The sequence below is a fragment of the Manihot esculenta genome, chromosome 14 (assembly GCF_001659605.2).
Source record: "Manihot esculenta cultivar AM560-2 chromosome 14, M.esculenta_v8, whole genome shotgun sequence".
Classification (NCBI taxonomy): Eukaryota; Viridiplantae; Streptophyta; class Magnoliopsida; order Malpighiales; family Euphorbiaceae; genus Manihot; species Manihot esculenta.
The window spans coordinates 5181254-5201728 of record NC_035174.2 but is presented as its reverse complement, the minus strand read 5'-3'; the positions used below and the strand labels follow the sequence as shown (position 1 = coordinate 5201728).

Genomic DNA, 20475 nt, shown 5'->3' with positions numbered 1-20475 from the left:
GGCCAAGACCCACCTCAGTGACAGAGATCAGAAGCTTCTTGGGTTTGGCTGGCTACTACAGGAGGTTCGTTCAGGACTTCTCTAAGATTGCAGCTCCTTTAACCAGATTAACCAGAAAGAATCAGAGATTCGAGTGGACCGATCAGTGTGAAGAAAGCTTTGAGGAGCTCAAGAAGAGGTTGACTTCAGCACCAGTGTTAGCTCTGCCAAACAGCAATGAGGATTTCACAGTGTTCTGTGATGCATCCAGAGTAGGCCTGGGTTGTGTGTTGATGCAGAATGGTAAGGTGATCGCTTATGCTTCTAGACAGCTGAAGAGGCATGAGTTGAATTACCCCACACACGACCTGGAAATGGCAGCAGTTATCTTTGCCCTCAAGATGTGGAGGCATTACCTCTATGGGGTAAAATGTGAGATCTTCACAGATCATAAGAGCCTGCAGCACATCTTGAACCAGAGAGAGCTGAACTTGAGGCAGAGGAGATGGGTAGAACTGTTGAGTGACTATGATTGCAAGATCCAGTACCATCCGGGTAAGGCTAATGTAGTAGCTGATGCCTTAAGCCGGAAATCACTTGGCAGTCTATCCCACATCACGGCAGAGAGGAGACCGGTGGTGAAAGAATTTTATAAACTCATCAATGAGGGTCTACTGATGGAGTTGTCTGGTACAGGTGCTTTAATTGCGCAGATGAAAGTAACACCCGTGTTTCTGGAGCAGGTGGCTCAGAAACAGCATGAGGACCCAGAGTTAGTAAAGATTGCCAGGACTGTTCAGTCAGGCAAAAACAGTGAGTTCAGGTTCGATAGTAAGGGGATCCTCCGCTATGAGAATAGACTATGTGTACCAGATGACATCGGGCTAAAAGGAGACATTATGAGAGAGGCTCATAATGCAAGGTACAGTGTTCACCCTGGAGCCACCAAGATGTACCAGGATCTGAAGGGAGTGTATTGGTGGCCAGCTATGAAGAGGGAAGTGGCACAGTTCGTGTCAGCCTGCGAAATATGTCAGAGGGTGAAGCTGGAACATCAGAAGCCGGCTGGAATGCTTAACCCACTGCCGATTCCAGAGTGGAAATGGGAGAATATCGCTATGGATTTTGTAGTGGGGTTACCGGCAACATCCAACAGACTAGACTCCATATGGGTGATTGTGGACAGACTCACCAAATCTGCTCACTTCATCCCTGTTAGGAGCAACTACTCTGTGGATAAGTTAGCGCAGGTTTATGTGGATGAAGTTGTCAGGCTGCATGGGGTCCCAGTTTCTATAGTGTCAGATAGAGGGCCCCAGTTCACCTCCAGGTTTTGGCGGAGTCTGCAGAATGCTATGGGTACCAGGTTGGATTTCAGTACTGCCTTCCATCCCCAGACTGATGGACAATCAGAGAGGACCATCCAGACAATAGAGGATATGCTCAGGATGTGTGTGCTAGATTTTGGCGGTTCTTGGAGGCAACATCTACCCTTGGTAGAGTTCGCCTACAATAACAGCTATCATGCTAGCATTGGGATGGCTCCATATGAAGCTTTGTATGGGAGGAAGTGCAGGTCACCTGTTTGCTGGGAAGAGGTTGGAGAGAGGTCCTTAGCAGGGCCTGAGCTTGTAGAGATCACCAGCAGAGTGGTACCCATGATCAGAGAAAGAATCAAGACTGCTACAAGCAGGCAGAAGAGTTATGCAGACATCCGCAGAAGACAGGTAGAGTTTCAGGAGGGGGATCTAGTATTGCTCAAGGTGTCCCCAATGAAAAGGGTGGTTCGGTTCGGAAAGAAGGGTAAGCTAGCTCCGCGGTACATCGGACCCTTTGAGGTCTTGCAAAAAGTTGGGAACGTATCGTACAAGCTGGACTTGCCTGCTTCTATGGAGAGAATCCATCCGGTTTTCCATGTTTCCATGTTGAGGAAGTTCGTGTCAGATCCGGGCAAGGTTCTTAGTGAGCCTGATGTGGAGATCCAAGAGGATCTCACTTATGTTGAACAACCAGTGCGGATTCTTGACACTCAGATCAAAAAGCTAAGGAACAAGGAAATCCCGATGGTGAAAGTCCTTTGGAACCACCACAATATGGAAGAATGTACCTGGGAGACACGGGAGTCCATGCTCTAGCAATATCCCCATCTCTTTTAAGGTTAGTCTCTATGTGTTTTATATGTATGTTATGTTGTTTTGCTATGCATGTACTAGTTGAGGAACATTCGGGGACGAATGTTCTTAAGGGGGGGAGAATGTAATACCCGACTAGACTCCGGTATCGGAATTCCCACCGTCCAATGGAATTTGGGTGTCGGAAACCTCTAGAAGGGTAAAAGCATGTTTTTATAAAATGTTTTCATGTTTTTAATGTTTTTAAGTATGATTTTAAATAAGTTTTAGCATGAAAATTCTTTAAGGAAAAACCCAGGTTCGGCCGCCGAAACTCACTTTTGGCCGCCGAACATGCATGGACTTTGGGAGGCACGTTAGGCCCCCGAAAGTCTAAGTGAGGGAAGTGCAGGTTCGGCCGCCGAACCTTATGTTCGGCCGCCGAACATTGCATGGATGCGGAGGCACATTCGGCCCCCGAACGTGGCCTGGCCAGCCACTATAAAAGGGTCCCCTTGGTCCGCACGGGCGAGCTTTTTCTCTCCCATTGTCGGCCAAGGTGAGTCTCCGCCGCTCCTCCCTCGATCTTGAGTGTTTCCTTTAGATCTTTCATGGTTTTAACAAGTCTTCATCTTACTTTGAAGTTTTTAAGCTTTTGAAACGAGTTTTGAGCAAGTTTTGAACTTGGAGACCCAAGGAGCTCAATCTCTCCCAACTCCAAGTTAGATCGCCTCCACTCTCGATCTTCAAGAGGTAAGAGTCGATCTCTAGCTTACATTATGTTTTAAACAAGTTTTATGCAAGATCTATGGGGTAGAGATGCATGTTTAGGTTTGTTGATGAGTTTATGGTTTTGATGCTTTGATGAACAATGTAGCTTGATTGTGTATGAATGAAGTGTTGTAGATGGGGTATATGCATGTTTGAGGCCCCTAGGAACTTGTATGCATGCTTTGGTTGAAAAATATGCATGATTTATAGATTTGGAGGCGAAATGTGCAAAGGGAGCCAAGTTTTTGCCCTTTGGCAGAAACCAGGTTCGGCAGCCGAAGGTACTTTCGGCCGCCGAACATGGCTGGGGAGGCAGGCCTTTCGGTTGCCGAAGTTGCCCCCGAAAAGAGACTTTCGTCTCTGTCTGGCACTTTCGGCCGCCGAAGGTGCCGCCGAACCTAGCTAAGTTTCGTCTCTGTCTGGGACTTTCGGCCGCCGAAGGTGCCGCCGAAGGTGCCCTGTTCAGCCATTTCATGCATATTTTCTGTGATGTTTTCATGATGTTTTAGGGGGTTTTTGGGGGATACATTAGAGTTATGATTATATATGTTGGTCCCTCATTGAAGTCCACCTGTGTAGGTTCGGACCCGAGGAACCAAGGACCCCAGCAGTGAGCCAGCTGCTGAGAGTTTGACAGAGTCAGCCAGAGGTGAGTGGAACTATACTTAATCTTTTAAATTAAGAAAGTGAATATTTTATCATGTTTCATGCATCATGACTATAATATAGGATGTTTGCATTAGAATCACGAATATGCTACATTGCATTATTATATTGTGGTTGATGAGGAGGGACATTGCACGACTCACTAGTCCTGTGTACGAAGTCCTGTGGTGCCCATAATAGGGCCGGGCAATAGCTCCGATTTACGAAGTCCTGTGGTGCCCATAATAGGGCCGGGCAATACGAAGTCCTGTGGTGCCCATAATAGGGCCGGGCATGGAGCTGAGGGATTTTTGGGTCGGTCCGTCCATGATGTGAAATGTTTGTGCAATGATGCATTCCATTATAGCATGTTTTAAATATTTTTTTTTATAGTTCTACTCACTGGGCATCTAGCTCACCCCTCTCCCCTAACCCCCAGGTTTGCAGGTACGGGATTGATAGAGAAGAAAAGAAGAGAAAAGTCATATGTATGTAATAGTTAGATTGTGGACATGACAGTTGTATTATGATGAAATGTAAGAATTTTCAGTATGTTATGTAATGAGATTATTGAGGTTAGAATTGTGCTTGACCATAGTGTATTGCTAATCCCTTTTTTTTATGTACATGATCTTATGATATGATGTTTATGCAAAACTAACTCAACACATGTTGTATAGCCTTTGAGGCTTTGATGAGATCCCACAGAGGGACTTTATTTATGTATACGTTCAGAGTATGCACAGGTTGAGTTGGTGATTGACTGCATGTATAAAAAGAAAAGTTTTAATTTTTATGTATGGGATTAAGCAGGTTTACAGGTATATGTTAGGCTTGCTACGGGTCCCGGCGGCCTTATGCCGATCTGGATCCTAGCGCCAGTAGCGGTCCGGATTTCTGGGGCGTTACAGTCGGTGCCTCTTATGATTGCCCCTGATTCTCTGTTTGGCTTTGTATTTTGGTATGCAGTTTGCTTAGGAATCGTCTTGCCTTAATTCGGTCTGCCTATTGGGTTTACCAGTACGGTGCTCGTTTTCTTGAGATCGGCATGATGCTTTGGTACTTTTGGCTGTTGTGTGAGATTAAAGTCTCTCTACCTGATGACTTGAGCTCCTTTGGGAGGTCGGAGTTTAGCTTTTTCATTTATGGTCCCGTGCCCCAATCTTTTATGTGAGATCAGAACTATGTTCTTTATGAGTTGTTTTTGCTTGTTGCACCGGATGATCTTGGGGATACTGGCTATTTTTGCTCCGGGAGATCTTTGAGATCTTTGCCGGTCTTCTACCTCAGTGAGGTCTTCTGCCTCATTGAGGTCTTCTGTCTCATTGAGGTCTTCTGCCTCAGTGAGGTTTTCTGCCTCTTTGAGGTCTTCTACCTCGGTGAGGTCTTCTGCCTCATTGAGGTCTTCTGCCTCTTTTGAGGTCTTCTGCTTCATTGAGGTCTTCTGCCTCTTTTGAGGTCTTCTGCCTCATTGAGGTCTTCTGCCTCTTTGAGGTCTTCTGCCTCTTTGAGGTCTTCTGCCTCATTGAGGTCTTCTGTCTCTTTGAGGTCTTCTGCCTCTTTGAGGTCTTCTACCTCGGTGAGGTCTTCTGCCTCATTGAGGTCTTCTGCCTCATTGAGGTCTTCTGCCTCATTGAGGTCTTCTGCCTCATTGAGGTCTTCTTTTGCTAGGACCTCAGTGAGGTCTTCTTTTGTCAAAACCTTATTGAGGTCTTCTTTTGTCAAGACCTTATTGAGGTCTTCTCTTGTCAAGACCTTATTGAGGTCTTCTCTTGTCAAGACCTTATTGAGGTCTTCTCTTGTTAAGACCTTATTGAGGTCTTCTTTTGTCAAGACCTTATTGAGGTCTTCCTTTGCTAGGACCTCAGTGAGGTCTTCTTTTGCTAGGACCTCAGTGAGGTCTTTTTTTGTCAAGACCTCAGTGAGGTCTTCTTTTGTCAAGACCTCATTGAGGTCTTCCTTTGCTAGGACCTCATTGAGGTCTTCTTTTGTGAAGACCTTATTGAGGTCTTCTTTTGTCAAGACCTTATTGAGGTCTTCTTTTGCCAGGAGATCTTGGGGACCCTGGTCTTCATGCTCCGGGAGGTCTTTTAAGATCCTCACCGGCTGTTTTTATTTTGTTTTTCCGGGAGTTCTAGGGGATCCCGGTCTTCTTTATTTTTCCGGGAGTTCTAGGGGATCCCGGTCTTGTTTGGTTACCCGGGAGTTCTTAGGGGATCCCGGTCTTGTTTGTTTACCCGGGAGTTCTTAGGGGATCCCAGAGTCTTCTTTGGTTACCCAGGAGTTCTTAGGGGATCCCGGTCTTGTTTGGTTACCCGGGAGTTCTTAGGGGATCCCGGTCTTGTTTGGTTACCCGGGAGTTCTTAGGGGATCCCGGAGTCTTCTTTGGTTACCCGGGAGTTCTTAGGGGATCCCGGAGTCTTCTTTGGTTACCCGGGAGTTCTTAGGGGATCCCGGTCTTGTTTGGTTACCCGGGAGTTCTTAGGGGATCCCGGAGTCTTCTTTGTAATTCGGGCTCTATGGCCTTACTGTTGCTTCGTCATCTCAGCTGGTTTTGTGCCTAACTGAGGTCTTGTTTATTTTTCTGAATTTTTCTGCAAAATAAGAGCTTGCACAGAGCACATATAACAAGGATGCTCGTTGTTAATTCAATGATATTATCAATTAATAATATGTCGCACATGTCACTTGGTTTCATTTTTCAGATGCATGCAAGTATTAACTCATGCAATTTTTAGAGATGCAATGAACGATATATTTGCATATGTAAATTTCTCAAAATTTTACCTTGTAAAAGTAATATGTTTAAATGCATAATCCCTTTTATTGGAATATTCATGCTACTCTTAATCTAGCCACGAAAACTTTTCCGCTAAGCTAGCATATATTTGTGTGATCATAAAAATTTTATTCTAAGATTTAAACTTCATAATTAAATATGAAATTTCAAAATATTTGCATTTAAAATAATAATTGGAATTATGATGTTATTAATAGCCTCTGACTAACTTAATGAGAGGAGAATAAAAATATGTATAACTTAATCTTCGTTCTATGGGATCGTACCTCTGTGTCCTTTAGCATGAAGGAGGCGGGACCCACGTGTAATTGTATTCCACATCACAACCCATTCGTGGCAGAGAATGACGCACTAGCAAAGATGATTTCTTTCTCAAACTTGAGGCCGCCGAGCCCGAGCCTCCGTCCAACACCGCTGTCCTCTTCACTCGCCCGACCTCAGCCCAATCTTAAATCACTCGCTTTACCCATTACCCAAGCCTGTTTTGCCTCAGATGACAAGCCTCAGCCTCGAAAGCTGAAAGAAAGCTCTCGGCTTGACCGGTGGTCCAGGGCTCGAGCAATCCGCTCTGGCCGTTTTTTAGACCGCTCAGGTCACCGGGCTCAGGTGGCCGAGCTCAATCCCCCACCTCAACAATCCAGAGAAAGCAAATTGAAAGGGTTTAGTACTGCAACAGCGGGCAATAGAGATGACGAAGGCGTGGTTGTCACAGGTGGGAAGTCCATTTACGCAGTTTCCGACGGCAATAGATGGACGGTCGAGTACTTCGTTGGCGCGGTCTTGGGACAGTTCGAGCATTGCTTGATCGATCGAGGTTGCTCTGTAAATACTCATCTGTTTTACTTCGCCTTTGAATATGAGTTCGGTAACATTATTTCACCCGACCTGGGATGTGAGCCCGACCTCAAACACGGCTCCGACCTCGGTCACAGATCTAAGCTCGAGCACGGATCTGATCTGAATGAGTGTGGTCGTCGAATTTGCCGATGACAAAGCCACCTTTGTGCTTCGCCAGCTTTCCACAAACACGGCTCTGAGCTCGATCACAATTCTGAGCTCGAGCACGAATCCGACCTGAACGAGCAATCTATCGCTTTGGTCGTCGGATTTGCCGAGCTCCTTCCTGTCTTGCTATTCTGACCCATTAACTTGCTAATTCAAATCTTGAGGGCAGTCTGGCCATCCGACCAGGAATGCGGGATCATCCTCCAACATGGCTTTGACCCCAAGCTTACATCTATCTGACTTCACGATTTCAATCTCAAGCTTGGGTCCGTCAACTATTAAGCATGAGCTGATTTATTCATGTGGTTCAATGCCCAGTCGGGTTCGTGATGTTTATTGGGAATCTCTTGTTGGTTTGTTGAAGTCGTTCTTTCCCATTTCGCTTTTCCGACTTGTCTGAGCTTTTCCTCCGACCTGTTGAGCGTGGTCTGCTGGAGCCTTCCCACTCAAAAGTTGATCATCTGGTGGTGGTTTCTTCCCTTGCAGACGTGGTGTCAGCTCCATCATGCCTTCATATCTGGTCCAATTCGGTATCGCGACGACCTCACTTGTTGGAGCTTGACCAGACCAGCGACTTCTTCATCAGGTCGGCGCGCCTTTAGCACCATCATGTCTGTCTATCTGGTCCATTTCCACATCACCCCGATCTCATTTGTCGGGTCTTGACCAGACCAGCAGCTTCCTTCTCAGGTCGGCGCGTCTTTGGCATCTCGAGCTCTTTCCACTCCTGCTATTTCTACATGTATATATATATATATATATATATATATATATATATATATATATATATATATATATATATATATATATATATATATATATATATATAATTTTTATTTATTTATTATTTTTTTTTTTTTAACTTGGAATTTTACAGCCAACCTGCCCATCTAACCCTTACAGTATATATATACGGCCGACCTCACAATTTCAACAAATATGTATATTATGCATTCTCTTTTTTTTTTTTTTTTTTTTTTTTTACAGAAAAAATTAAAATTTATATTTACAGGCAAGCACTTCGATCTGAAGTTTCACCTCATCAGATCTCAAAGAAAAAGTTAGTAGTAATAATATTTAATAAATGTTAAAATAAACAACGAGGGTAGGAAAATGAAGATTAAGAGACTGTCAAGATATTCTTACACCAGCTGGGTCTTTCTTTTCAGCTGGGTTACTGTAAATCTCCAGCTTTCTTTTTCGTGTGAGCTTTCTTTTTTGTATTGTCTCCCTGTCGCCCCGATGCTTTCCATCTGTCCTGAAATGCGACTCCAACCTCAACCACGAATCTAGTTTCGAACATGGATCCGACCTCAACGAGCAATCTATCGCTGTGGTCGTCGGATTTGCTGAGTTCCTTTCTGTCTTGCTAAACACGGCTCCGACCTCCTTTTTTCTCACGGACTCCTCTTCTCTTTCTCTCACCTTCTTCTTCTCTTTTTTTTTTTATACATTTTTTTTTATATATACAGCGGACCTCAGAATTTCAACAATACATATATTCCTCACCTTTTTTTTTATTCTTTTACAGAAAATATTCACCAGACTTCAAAGAAAAAATCAGCCGTAATAAAATCTTATGTGGATCTCAATGGGTGGATCTGAAAACTTTTGAGATAGTAAAATCTCTTTCGTGGAGGGCACATTCCCGGCCAAGCTCGGCGAGGGGTTAAAAGGAATGGGTGGTTGGTTGTTTGGAGTTGTAGGACTGGAAAATAAGAACCGCTGCCCCTCTTGGGCAGAGCTCAGATTATTTGGAATGACGTTAAGGTTATTTTCTTGGTGGTTTGCCATTGTGGATCTCAGTGGGTTTTGAAAGTGAAAACTCCGGTGATGAAAAGATCTCCTTCGTTTCCCACAGACGGCGCCATTTGATAAATATTTTCCTCTTCCTGGTCCATGATAGATCTGGTTTTCTTCTGGGTCCCTTCTTGCTGGGCTCCCTGGTGGGTCTCTCCATGTTCTATCTGGTGAAGGGACCTGTAAAATAAGAAAGAAAGGTCAGGGGCCTACCGGGTGTACCCCGGCAGAGGCCCTCCGACGCTCAAGTCAGATTTTATGGCTTAGAGTAGTATATTTAGGCAAGGGTTACCGAAAGAATAAAAACGGTGTCCAGGAAGGAAAAGGAAGAAGAAGAGAGCCCCCTCTGCGTGGCCTCTACCGTGATATATATATCTGTCTCTCTGCCACAATGCTAGCTGTCTTCTGTTGCCTAGCTCCGTATGTACGGATGTGTCAGGCGCCTGCTCCATGCGTAACGGCCATTAATTCTCCTCTGATACGTATGATTCTCCTCTGATACGCATGCAGAAGGACCTACCAGCGGGACATCTTAGTCATTTTCCCCTTTCCGGGCTGGGTTGAATGGTAGGGCTGAAGTTGAGCCTGGTGAGGGCCTGATTACTGGGCCGAGAGGTTTGGGCCGGTTTGATTGAGGAGTCTAGGCGGAGTCCGGCCCTGTGACTGAGCAGGCTGGACCTGGCTTTCGAGGGGAATATTGAAGCCTTCGGATTATGGACTGTTTTCATGGGCCTGTCCTTTATACCGGGGTGAAGAAATCCAACGATCATCAAATACTAATTATTTTAATTTATTTAATTTATTATTATTTTTATTATTATAAAAAGTCTAAAAAATTATATAACTAACAACACCTAAAATTTTTTTTAACTTTTTTATTGTTTTAAAGTTTAAAGAAAAAAAAAATTCTAAAATCTGTTACTGTTTCAAGAATTAAATATTTATAAATTAATTGTAATAAAAATAACAAAATAGAATAATAAATATAAAAGATATAATAATATATTATAAATAAATTAAGATAATTAATATTTATAATAATATAAATATAATTTTTATAATTATATTTATATAAATTTAATATATAATTAATAAATTAATTAATAAATATAATATTATATTGTGAATAATTTAAAATAAATAATATTAATATTAATATAATTTTTACAATTATATTTATATAAATTTAATATATAATTAAATAAATTAAATTAATATAATATAATATAATATTAATTAAATAAAAAATAAATTTTAAAATGCCGCACGGTAATGATAATATTAATGTAATTTTTTTTTTAATTATTTTTTTTTACTGTGCAATAGAGTCGATTTTCATTTTGATTATGAAAAATTTTTTATCTGAATTAAAGTTTAAGAATTTTCTTTTTTTCAACTTGAAAAAGTAAAAAACCCTAATCTAATAATGACACCAATTTCATACAATAATTTTATCAATATATGTGCGACAGCTTTGCTTATTCACAAAACGTGGAAGAAGAAAGGAAAAAGGAAAAAAAAAAAAAAAATCAAATACATAAACGGGCGAAGCAATGCTGTGGATTTTCAAGTAAAATTACAAACACAAGTCCGGGAATAGAAGAATTTTGGATGTATTTCTTGGAGTTGCTCTATTAATTTTGTAAAGGGAGAACAAGCATAACACTTATAAGCAGAATCACATGAAAAATGTATATATATATATATTTTTTTTTTTTTCTTTTGACGCAGGAAAAAAATGCATAATTTAATTCCCACAAAAAATGAATAGACAGCAGTAGTTGCATCAAAATGCAAGACAAAAACAAAACAAAGGAACCCTTCAAAGAGGACAAAATTTAGGAGAAAACTCCACATGGGAATCACCATTATTTGTATACAACCAGCTCCTGTGTATTTACCGCGACTGGAAAGGCAATATAATCGATGGAGCTTTACATTATCCTTAATTCATATTCACCAGCAATTGTTATGTATCTGACCCATGGTAGAGCCTGGTATCCACTCTTCTCGATGATCTTTAGATACCGAACCTACAAAATCCCAGTTACCCAGATTGAATTTAATATTCTCTTCTCACCCAGAATACGAATCAAAGACCATGTCTACTAGCTATCCTATCACCACAGGCTGCAATGTGTATTCTAGACATGCTTTTCCACTTAGTTGTCAACATGCTAAAACAATGGTGATAACTAGCATGCAAAAGGTTGAAGGTTGTGTAACCAATTTTAGGATTCAGAGAGCACATGATAAAGGATGAAGGTTATGTCAGCACAGGAAATATGTGAAAATTCTGCTTACGATAAAGAAATACTAAAGCATGTACCTGAATTCCAGAGACAGTAAAATATGGTATCTCAAACTTCACACTGATGGGCGCTTTTCTCTCGGGAGCTGCTTCTTCAGCTTTTATACTAGGAAGTCTAAATTCTGCCCTCAACAAATACTCCTAAACAATATAAATTATAAAGATTAAAATGCAGTGGCAGTTTTAAACAGCGTTCATGGGACTTGGAACACAAGTCCTACCTTGTTACCAGGAAAAGATTTGATTTTCCAGACCAAAGCATCATTTTCAGGGGCATATGAAGCAGAACCCATTGATGTCCGGATATTAGGATTTGTGGCATCAGACGGCACAGGTAATTCAATTTCAACATTAGTTGCAGTGCTGTACCAGAAGACAACAGAATCAAGTTCACAAAAGATAATAGTTCTCCCAAGTGAAGTGAGTGAAATAAAGGAATTAAGTGCACTTCATAAAGGACAGCTCAATGTCTCTAGTCCAAAGAAACATACACATGAAAAACGAGGATAAGACTAACATTCTAACCTTGCAAACGGTAACCCAAAGTAAATCTTAGTCGAGAAAAAAAAAAAAATTCAAATGAATGAATAGTTACATGGTCATTTCATAACCAAACTTTCAAATTAAATAAGGGCAATGCTTGGTTGGAGGGATTTCAAAGAAGAAAATCCCTCCCACCAAAAATGTCAGTTTTTGGCAAATCCACTGTTTTAGGTGAACTAAGGGATTTGACCAACAATGGGATATTTCAGAACTACCTTTCTATGTAATTACAAATTACAATTATTAAATATAGGGATGAGCAAATTTCAGTTTATAAAAAAAATGACCCAACCGATTTAATTTGGAATTTCAGTTAGATTTGATTTCTTATTTTAAGAACGTCAGACAGTTCAGTTTTGTGAGGAAAAATTAATAGAACCAAACAAAATTGTTTATTTTTTAATTATTTGTTATTTGGTCTCAAATTAAAGTAAAATATAGGAACTATAACAAAAGCTAAGACTGAAACGAGTTCAAATAAGCACAAAAAGCTGGTCCAAGATGAAGCCCAACCAAATAACACGATCTGAATCAAATTGAACTAGTTCAATTGAATTCCCTCCCTAATCCAGTTTGGCCTGCTATGAGTTTCAATTTATGACTTACGAGGTTTATCAGACGAAACCGATCTTTACTCACCCCTAATTAATTATATATGAGAGCCAAGCTGTGCTCACTCTCCTGGCTAAATTATTCCCTAGCTTTTATTTCCATGACCAAATTGCATTGTAATTTGGCTCAACAATTTAGGCCCTAACTAGACATTATCAAAAGATTCAAGGGTTAAACTTAGCTTTAATCTAAAATTTTGGTTTCTATAAACAACAACGGAACATTCCCTGGTTTTTAAGTCCATGGATTCCAAATTCCCTCCAAGCAAAATTGCCCAATGAATATTCTCTCACATTCATTTTTCCACTGATTCATTCCTCATTTCTGCAACTAAATTGGTCGTCAGTTTCCCAATGAAAATTGGAACTCACCTTCGCTCCTTAAATTGACTTCGAGCTTTAACCGTTATTTCAACTCGACTTCTAGAATGCCTTTCAATTTGAGCTTCCACCCAAACAAGAGGTTTCGCCTGAAATCTTAAAAAGTAGAATGTTGGATGCTTTCAATTTGTCTATAAGCCAAATATGATTGGATATCAATGTACAATGTCAGTAAAAACTAACATACTTAAAGAGAATCAAGCATCATCCACATGAATCAATAACTGCCTTATATACCATAGGCAGAAAGAAAAGTAATAAGCATGGCAAAGGAAAGCTGTGGTAGAACATAAGAGGAGCATAAGAACTAGAACAAACCTGAGTACTAAGTCTATATGTCATCAAATCAAAAGATCCATCTGGCGGTATGAAGGATATTGTCCGATCATTTTCAAATCTAGCCAAACGCACACACCTAACAGAAAGAGGAGGAAAAAAGCAAGATAAAGAGGAAATAAATAAAAGTCTGTAAATGGAGTAACAGAGTATAAGAACCTAGCTTAATAAAATATATTAGCAAGCAGTTTCCATCATACAAGTGGGTGCACATGCACATATCCATGCTTGCATGTTAAGCACCAAAAGAACTAGTAAATTATGAACATAAAGTAAAAAAAAGAGAGGGGCAACCTACTGGTGAAACTTGATATCATCCAGATCAATAGCTTTCCCTTTTGTTGCTCGACCTTGAGCCTCTAGAAGTACTCTGTCGTTCAGGCCCAGTTTACATTCAGGCATGCCACTACATAAAAGATGCATGGTTAATTTAGATCCATCACAAAAATGTTATTATATAAAAGTTAAGTTAACAAGAACAAGAAGTTAACTAGCATGGAACATGTTGGCATGAACGATCCCCACCACAAACTTATAATATAAGTCCATTGGAAAATGAATAGAGAGGAATTGAGACATTGATGAAGCAATAAAAATCACTTGACCAAATGACGGATCCAGAAATTTTATTCAGAGTCTAATTTTAATGAATGATCAATGAAAATAAAACATGCAAAATAAAATATATAAAATAAATATATATTTAAAAAATTTATAAACATTAATAAAATATTATAATTAGATTACCATTTATCTATTTTTTTTATTAATTAAAAATATTAATAACAACTTCATTTTTAATGTTTACAAATATATCTTTCAATATAAATTCAATTACTCATCAGAATTTTTGATAATATTTATTGTAAAAAAATTCTTTTTATTATAGTCGTGACAGCGTAAATCCATAAAAAAATAATACTATTAAAATAATATATTAATTTAATATAATATTTACTATAAAATTTATTTTTTTAAATTAAATTATCTAACCATTAATTATAGATATTTCCATTTCATTTTTTTTTAATTTAAATAATAACCTATTATCTATAAAAATAATACTTGATTTTTATTTAAGTATTTTTAAATTTAAATCATCTAATCTACTGCCCATTAAATTTATATTTTTTAAAATTAAATTAATTTTTAAATTTAAATAATCCATAAAACTCATTAATTAATAAATATTATTCATAAAATACTTTTATTTATAAAATTTTAAAATTTATTTTTCAGAATAGTTTAACAAATAATTTTAATTATATAAATAGATTACAAACTAATTAAGTGAGATAATTACTTTTTAATAATAAAAATAGTATATAAAATTAAATTACATAATGAATAAATAATTTTAGAAAAAAATTTACGTATTGGAGTTAAAATTTTAAAAATAAAAACATAAATTTTTTGAATTAAAAAACATAAAAAATAGGAGAAATAAAATAAAATGAACAACTAAAATTAAATAAACTAAATAGTATTAAAGGCGGATAAGAATTCATTTAATAAAAAATTAAAAAAATTAATTTTATAAAGTATAAAATATTTTCATTGAATAATTTTAAAACAAGAATTAATTAATAAATTTTTTAAATATAAACTACATAGATATTCCTCCACAATTTAAAATTTTTCAGGAGCCATGGCCGCATTGGCCCTCTCGCTCCGGCACTGCAACTGTAATTTTGGCTTTTATCCCATGTACTGTATGAAACAAAGTGCTAATATCTTCACTATAACTGGAATGTTGTGAAACCCTCATGTTAAGAATAAAAAAGATAAATAAGAATGGATTTTGATTGGATGTACGATACAATTTTTAATTTGCAAGTTCTCTGTCCTCTATGTGAGAAAAAACTTTTGAAAGCAGTGCAGACTCTCACAAGTTACAACTATTATTTTGTATTCTATACCATTGCATAGCTTCATACAATTCAATACACGGGCTCACATGGGCATAAATACCATCTGTTCTCTTTCATTTGCCATTTTGTTGGTGCATTAATATTTTAATCTATTGTTATTGTTATTGTTATGCCTCTCTTTAACATTTCCCATAATTTGCTAATACTTCTTTTCTATTATGAATATCAATAATTTTGGGTCACATCTAAAAGACTATTGCCCACATTTAATCTCTGTACATTAAGTATATTACCAGTTACAAGTTACACCAAATCCTTTGCTTGAAGATTACAAGTTCAGTATCAATACCCTTCTTATGTTAATATCTAAAAAAATATTGCATTCTTGGTTGAAAAGAAAGGTTAGATAAGTAGAAGAGCTCAAGAATGGGTCAAATTTTAAGTGTGTAATGCCTAGTGATCCTACCATGACACTCGAGGGTTCTTCTATCTCTTTAACTCATTCACCATTTTCCGCCCGTTCACCAGTATGCAATATTGCAGCCCTCATCATCAGTTGATGTTCATCCTTTCCTTTTATTTGAAAATTAAATTATGTTTTCTCCTATTTTAAGCCATACCCAAAACTTACAAGTTTCTAGAACAGTTAAACATGGATTAGTTATATTATAAATACACATGCAATCCTGAATGTCATTACTGTATGAACTCTGTTCTTCAATTAATTTACATTAAGGAAAACAGCCATGCACCTCAAATATGTTCTCATTTTGAGTGCCCCAACAACCTCTGAACGTATTATTTGCCCATTGCTGTTGACCAGTATGTTGACACTCTCCACCACATCTAAAAATACCTGATCACATACAAGAAATGTTTCCATAAGATGCCAGACATTAGTTGAATTCAAAATGAGTAACACGTGCAAGGAGTCAACCTACTTCATTCTTCTTGTACCGTATCCCTTCACTTCTCCAGGACACAGCATTGGTTACAGCCATTGGAGGTCGCTGCGCAACTTCCATCCTAAAAGCATCAGTCTTGATGAACTCACTAAGAATCCTTGCTTCAGTATATTGAGGGAAACCAAAGTCCATTATTTCATCAAGCAACTCATACTGTCAAAATGCATAAGACATCATTAGAAAGAAAGAGGAAAAAAGAAGTCTGGTCTCCAACAAAAATTTTCATTTGTGTCACCATTTTCAAGCACATGAAACACTTTGTCTTTACTCACCACAACCACAAAGTTATCTCTCAAAGATTCCTCTTCTAACACTTCAAAATAATGCGTAAACACCTGTATGCAGTTGTACAGACCATCAAAAACTAAAACCATAAACACCTTTGCGTTAGACTATTCCCATATAATACATGATTTAAAAAGTTGTCATTGAGGGGAGAAAGTAAAGGCGTTTACATCAACTACACGGTGAAGAAAGAGAAGAAGGCTTGCAGCATTACAATTCTGCCTAGATGCAGTCATCAAATAAACATTGTTGTGCTGTATAAACATGTAAGTCACTCCATTGTCATAGACCACTGGATCCTGAGACTGTGGATCACCCTGCAACCAGATCAAACAAAAATCAAAGAGCTAAATCAATATATCAACAACGCCTTCCTCCAAACCATAAGAATGGAAAATCCAGGGAAAAAAAAAAAAAAAAGTAAAGATCGCAACACATTGATGCAGAACTCTAATATCTATTTATCAAAAATTGAGGCGCAACTCTACATAACACAGAGTATGTCATTAATCAACAAACAGAAACCAAAAGAGCTTAGGCAATAGCTCATCAAAAGAACAGAAGGGGTGAGAGAGGGGAGAGGACCTCTTTTTCCATGAGCTTGGCGAAGAAGCGCTCGGCCTGAAGAGCGGAGACGTCGCCGCGATAGTCGCGCCAAATCAAGACACGGCCTTTGATATCGAGAAGAAAAAGCGCCGAGGCGGCGCCAGCCATTGGTGGAAGGAACCGAAGTTGCAGATGTGAATCTGCAGACTCTGTTTTGCATCAGATCAGAATGCAAAGTGAACGAATCCGACAGCAGGAGGATTTGTGAGCTAAGCTAGGATGCATATAGAAAATAAATGAATAAGTTGCACTAATAAAAACACGTTAGTCAGTCTTGCCTTCCCCTTTTCGTTTTTTTTTTGTTAAAAAAAAAAATCTTGGATTAGATTTTTCTCCTGGACCTCAGCCTGGAGCCAATGAGTTGGGCCTTTTTTCTTATATTGGGCTGCATTGAGCCTGTATTTTGTTTTGTCGAAGGCAATTTCTTTCAGATCAATGGGGCAAAGAGTCCAAAACCAAATCCAGCTGATTCACTGGATTACAAGCAAAAGAGGAATTTTTTTAGCAACTGAACAAACGAGGGCTCTTAGAAAGTTGGAAATTGCATGGCCAGGCTCATTGCCATTAGATGTCTCGACTCCCCAAGGAGAAGAAAGCAGTCTCCATTGAAGATGGGGATGGCTTTTTTCCGCACATTTTCTGGTATTACCCTGCGTCTTATTATTCAATCTTTGTATCTAATCTCTTTTAGCATCATTCTGGAAGAGTGGAAGTGGATTTGTTTATGGTTAGAGTAATTAAGTCGATTATCATATACCATCGATCATCTTTTGTAATTAAGTTAATATCGTCAATAGATGATCAAAATAAATAAATCTTTTGTTTCTTTTGCTCGAATCAACGGAAGTCCAACGTAAATTTCACCAAGTATGATGCTAGGAACAGTTTAAGCTACAGCAAAAAATTAGCACAATAACAAGCAATGCAAATATCACTGAACAAATAACAGGATAAAAAGGGAATAAATGCAGTCTGAACATCAAACAGTTATGAACAGTCAAATACCTTGGCCTGAGTCCCTGATCAAGTGGAAATGTTGCTTGTTTTTATGTCCCAGTGAAAAAGACCGTGCCTTTTGTGCTCTTGCAACCCATGAAATGCTGGTGTGACCTGAGAGCTGCTGATTTCAGAAACTTGTAGAAGTAGTGCTCCTAAAGTTGGCAATGAAGTTCTTTGCGAATTTCCAGATAATCTACTCTTAAATGAATATGCATTTCTGTTCTTTCTACCTCGTCATTTCCCGGAAAACTTTCTTCCATCTATACATTGCTTTGCACATAGGTGTTATCTTTGTCTTGTTTGAGTTTTCAATTCTTATGAGTTCCGCAAATGAATCTGTATTTTCATGTTAATCATCTTCTTTAGCATATCAAATGAGCATAAACGATGGATATATGATTGGTCATTTTTTTCAGTTAAATATTTTCCATTATCAAATGCCTATTAAATTGGATTTTTGGATGCACAGGATTCATTAGTTCTAGATCGACTTGCATTTTGCTTAATTTCTTTTCCCCAACTTCTGGTGTTCTATTGCTTGCAAACTTGAAACCTTTGTTAACAAGTAGCATGTTGACCTTGTCTTGTACCTGATGCTTTAAATGCTAAGAAAGTGTCGAATGTCTTCTAATCTCTGTCAAAGAAGCATATAAGTACTCGCTTATAAGCTCGCACAAAATAGATGATCGTAGCTGCAGCAGCATCTTTGTTTCCTGATTGATAATGAAGGGATCCATTTTCAAGCATTACATTACAAACAGAGATGCCATTCTTGCTCAAGCACATTTTTCTCCCATGTCACTAATTTGTTAACTTCTCTCAGTATATAAGCAGAAATTGCGCTCTCCATTTTGTCTTTACCTTCCATTTTCAGAGCAGTGTCTCAATGTACTTGGAAATACATCAGTGGACTGTATGTATAACATATCCTTCCTTCCCATAATTAATAAATATCGATGAGTTCTTTTTTCTTTTCCGTTCTCATCTTCCTGTTGTGTTCTTTGCAGTGTAAGCATTTTTGTATTGATCTGTTTGGACAGAAGTAGAATAATTACATGTGCCTCGTAAATGCCAAATAATGGACAAGCATTCTTACATATTGTGTAAGGATTAAGCAGAAGCTTTTAGCTTTCAACAGCTGTGGCAGTTCTCTCAGGCTGATGATTTGTTTTGGCAAGTTATAAGAATGGCCCCATTGCAAACATGACATATCCCCATCCAATGAACAGTTTAATATATTTTCCTTTACAAAAAGAGCAATTTTTTGCAGTACACTAATTTCATCCTTTTGTGTATATAACCATGCAGAAGTGACACTTATCGTTACTGAAAAAAATAATGGCAGACCAGCAAAACTTGTTGCTTCAGGTACCTAAGTTTGCAGTTCAGGCAGTGGTGCTACTTTACTTAAACAAACCCACCAGTCTTTTCAGTAGCAACCGATTGTATGGGCCAACTCTTCTTTCAGATATTGAAATGAAACAGATACTGTTGAAGCATCAAGCTCTCTGTCTTCCATTTTTAATTTTTTTGGGTATGTGCAGGGAAGGGTGATTGAACCTGCAACCATTGCAGGGTTCAGAGGTGGCTTTGCAACCATTATTAAGTAGCTGTCCCTCTACCAATCATCATTAGATTTTACCCTGTTGATTGAAGTACAACCAGCATAACAATATTACTTTAAACTTCTTGTGTAGTATTTTTCAGTTGATGAAAATTACTCTTCATATATATAGTTTCTTTACCATGCATTGAAACACTAGCAGGCTTCATTTCTTGATAGTATCTCTCAACATAGACGTGCATTAACTACTTGCAGCCTTAAATCTGATTGTAAATGCATTTGGTATATAATAAATATGTATAACTACACTTTTAATTTTATTAATTGTGTTTTAAATTTTATGATAAAATTATTTTAATCTTATTTAAAATGCAGTTAGTAATTTATTTATTTTTTTATAAATCATCGATAATAATTGAGGTTAGGTTTATATTTAATTATTATAATTTTTTTATAAATTTAAGTATTTAAGAAGTTATAACTTGAATCCCAATGAGTATATGTATATATTCTATATTCAACCATGAAAAATTCAAAATGTAATGTTATTTTATTATTATACGTTTATTAGTTTATCTGTTGATTAATTTATTTATTTCTTTATTAACTGAATAGTCTTGTTGTACACGTTCATTGAGCACGCCTGGAAGACAAGAAGGGGAGCACACGTATGTTCATACATTATGATGAAATAGTTTAATTTATTTGTGTATAAAAAAACCATTTGTCTAAAAATATTATCTCAAATACTAAAAATTACATGTATATATATATATATATATATTAAATAATTAAAGTATATTAATTTAATTTTAAATTAACTTTTAATATTATTTATCAAATGCATTAAAATTTTTTATGAGTAACATCGTTCAAGTAGAGTAGAGGATAA

The 20475-nt window shown here is 37.8% G+C and overlaps 1 protein-coding gene across 1 annotated transcript; it reads right to left on the bottom strand.

The window, feature by feature from the left end:
• Window positions 1-10728: 10728 nt before the first annotated feature.
• On the bottom strand, window positions 10729-17272 carry LOC110631322 (AP-1 complex subunit mu-2). Its single transcript, XM_021779097.2, has 11 exons — window positions 17000-17272; window positions 16585-16731; window positions 16402-16464; window positions 16106-16282; window positions 15917-16020; window positions 13592-13699; window positions 13276-13372; window positions 12949-13046; window positions 11644-11785; window positions 11441-11563; window positions 10729-11144 (listed from the first exon to the last, which is right to left on the bottom strand). Exons 1-11 carry the CDS (start codon window positions 17126-17128, stop codon window positions 11046-11048), a joined length of 1287 nt encoding a protein of 428 aa, XP_021634789.1. The 5' UTR covers window positions 17129-17272; the 3' UTR covers window positions 10729-11045.
• Window positions 17273-20475: the final 3203 nt, after the last annotated feature.

Bases quoted from the DNA above. Each gene is read 5' to 3' on its own strand.
- LOC110631322 (XM_021779097.2), bottom strand. From the start codon at position 17,128: ATGGCTGGCGCCGCCTCGGCGCTTTTTCTTCTCGATATCAAAGGCCGT. The intron at 11,564-11,643 runs GTAGGACTTGTG...TATATTGTTTAG, and splicing joins AATCTTTTCCTGGTAACAAG to GAGTATTTGTTGAGGGCAGA. The intron at 11,145-11,440 runs GTACATGCTTTA...GGGATTTTGTAG, and splicing joins TTACTGTCTCTGGAATTCAG to GTTCGGTATCTAAAGATCAT.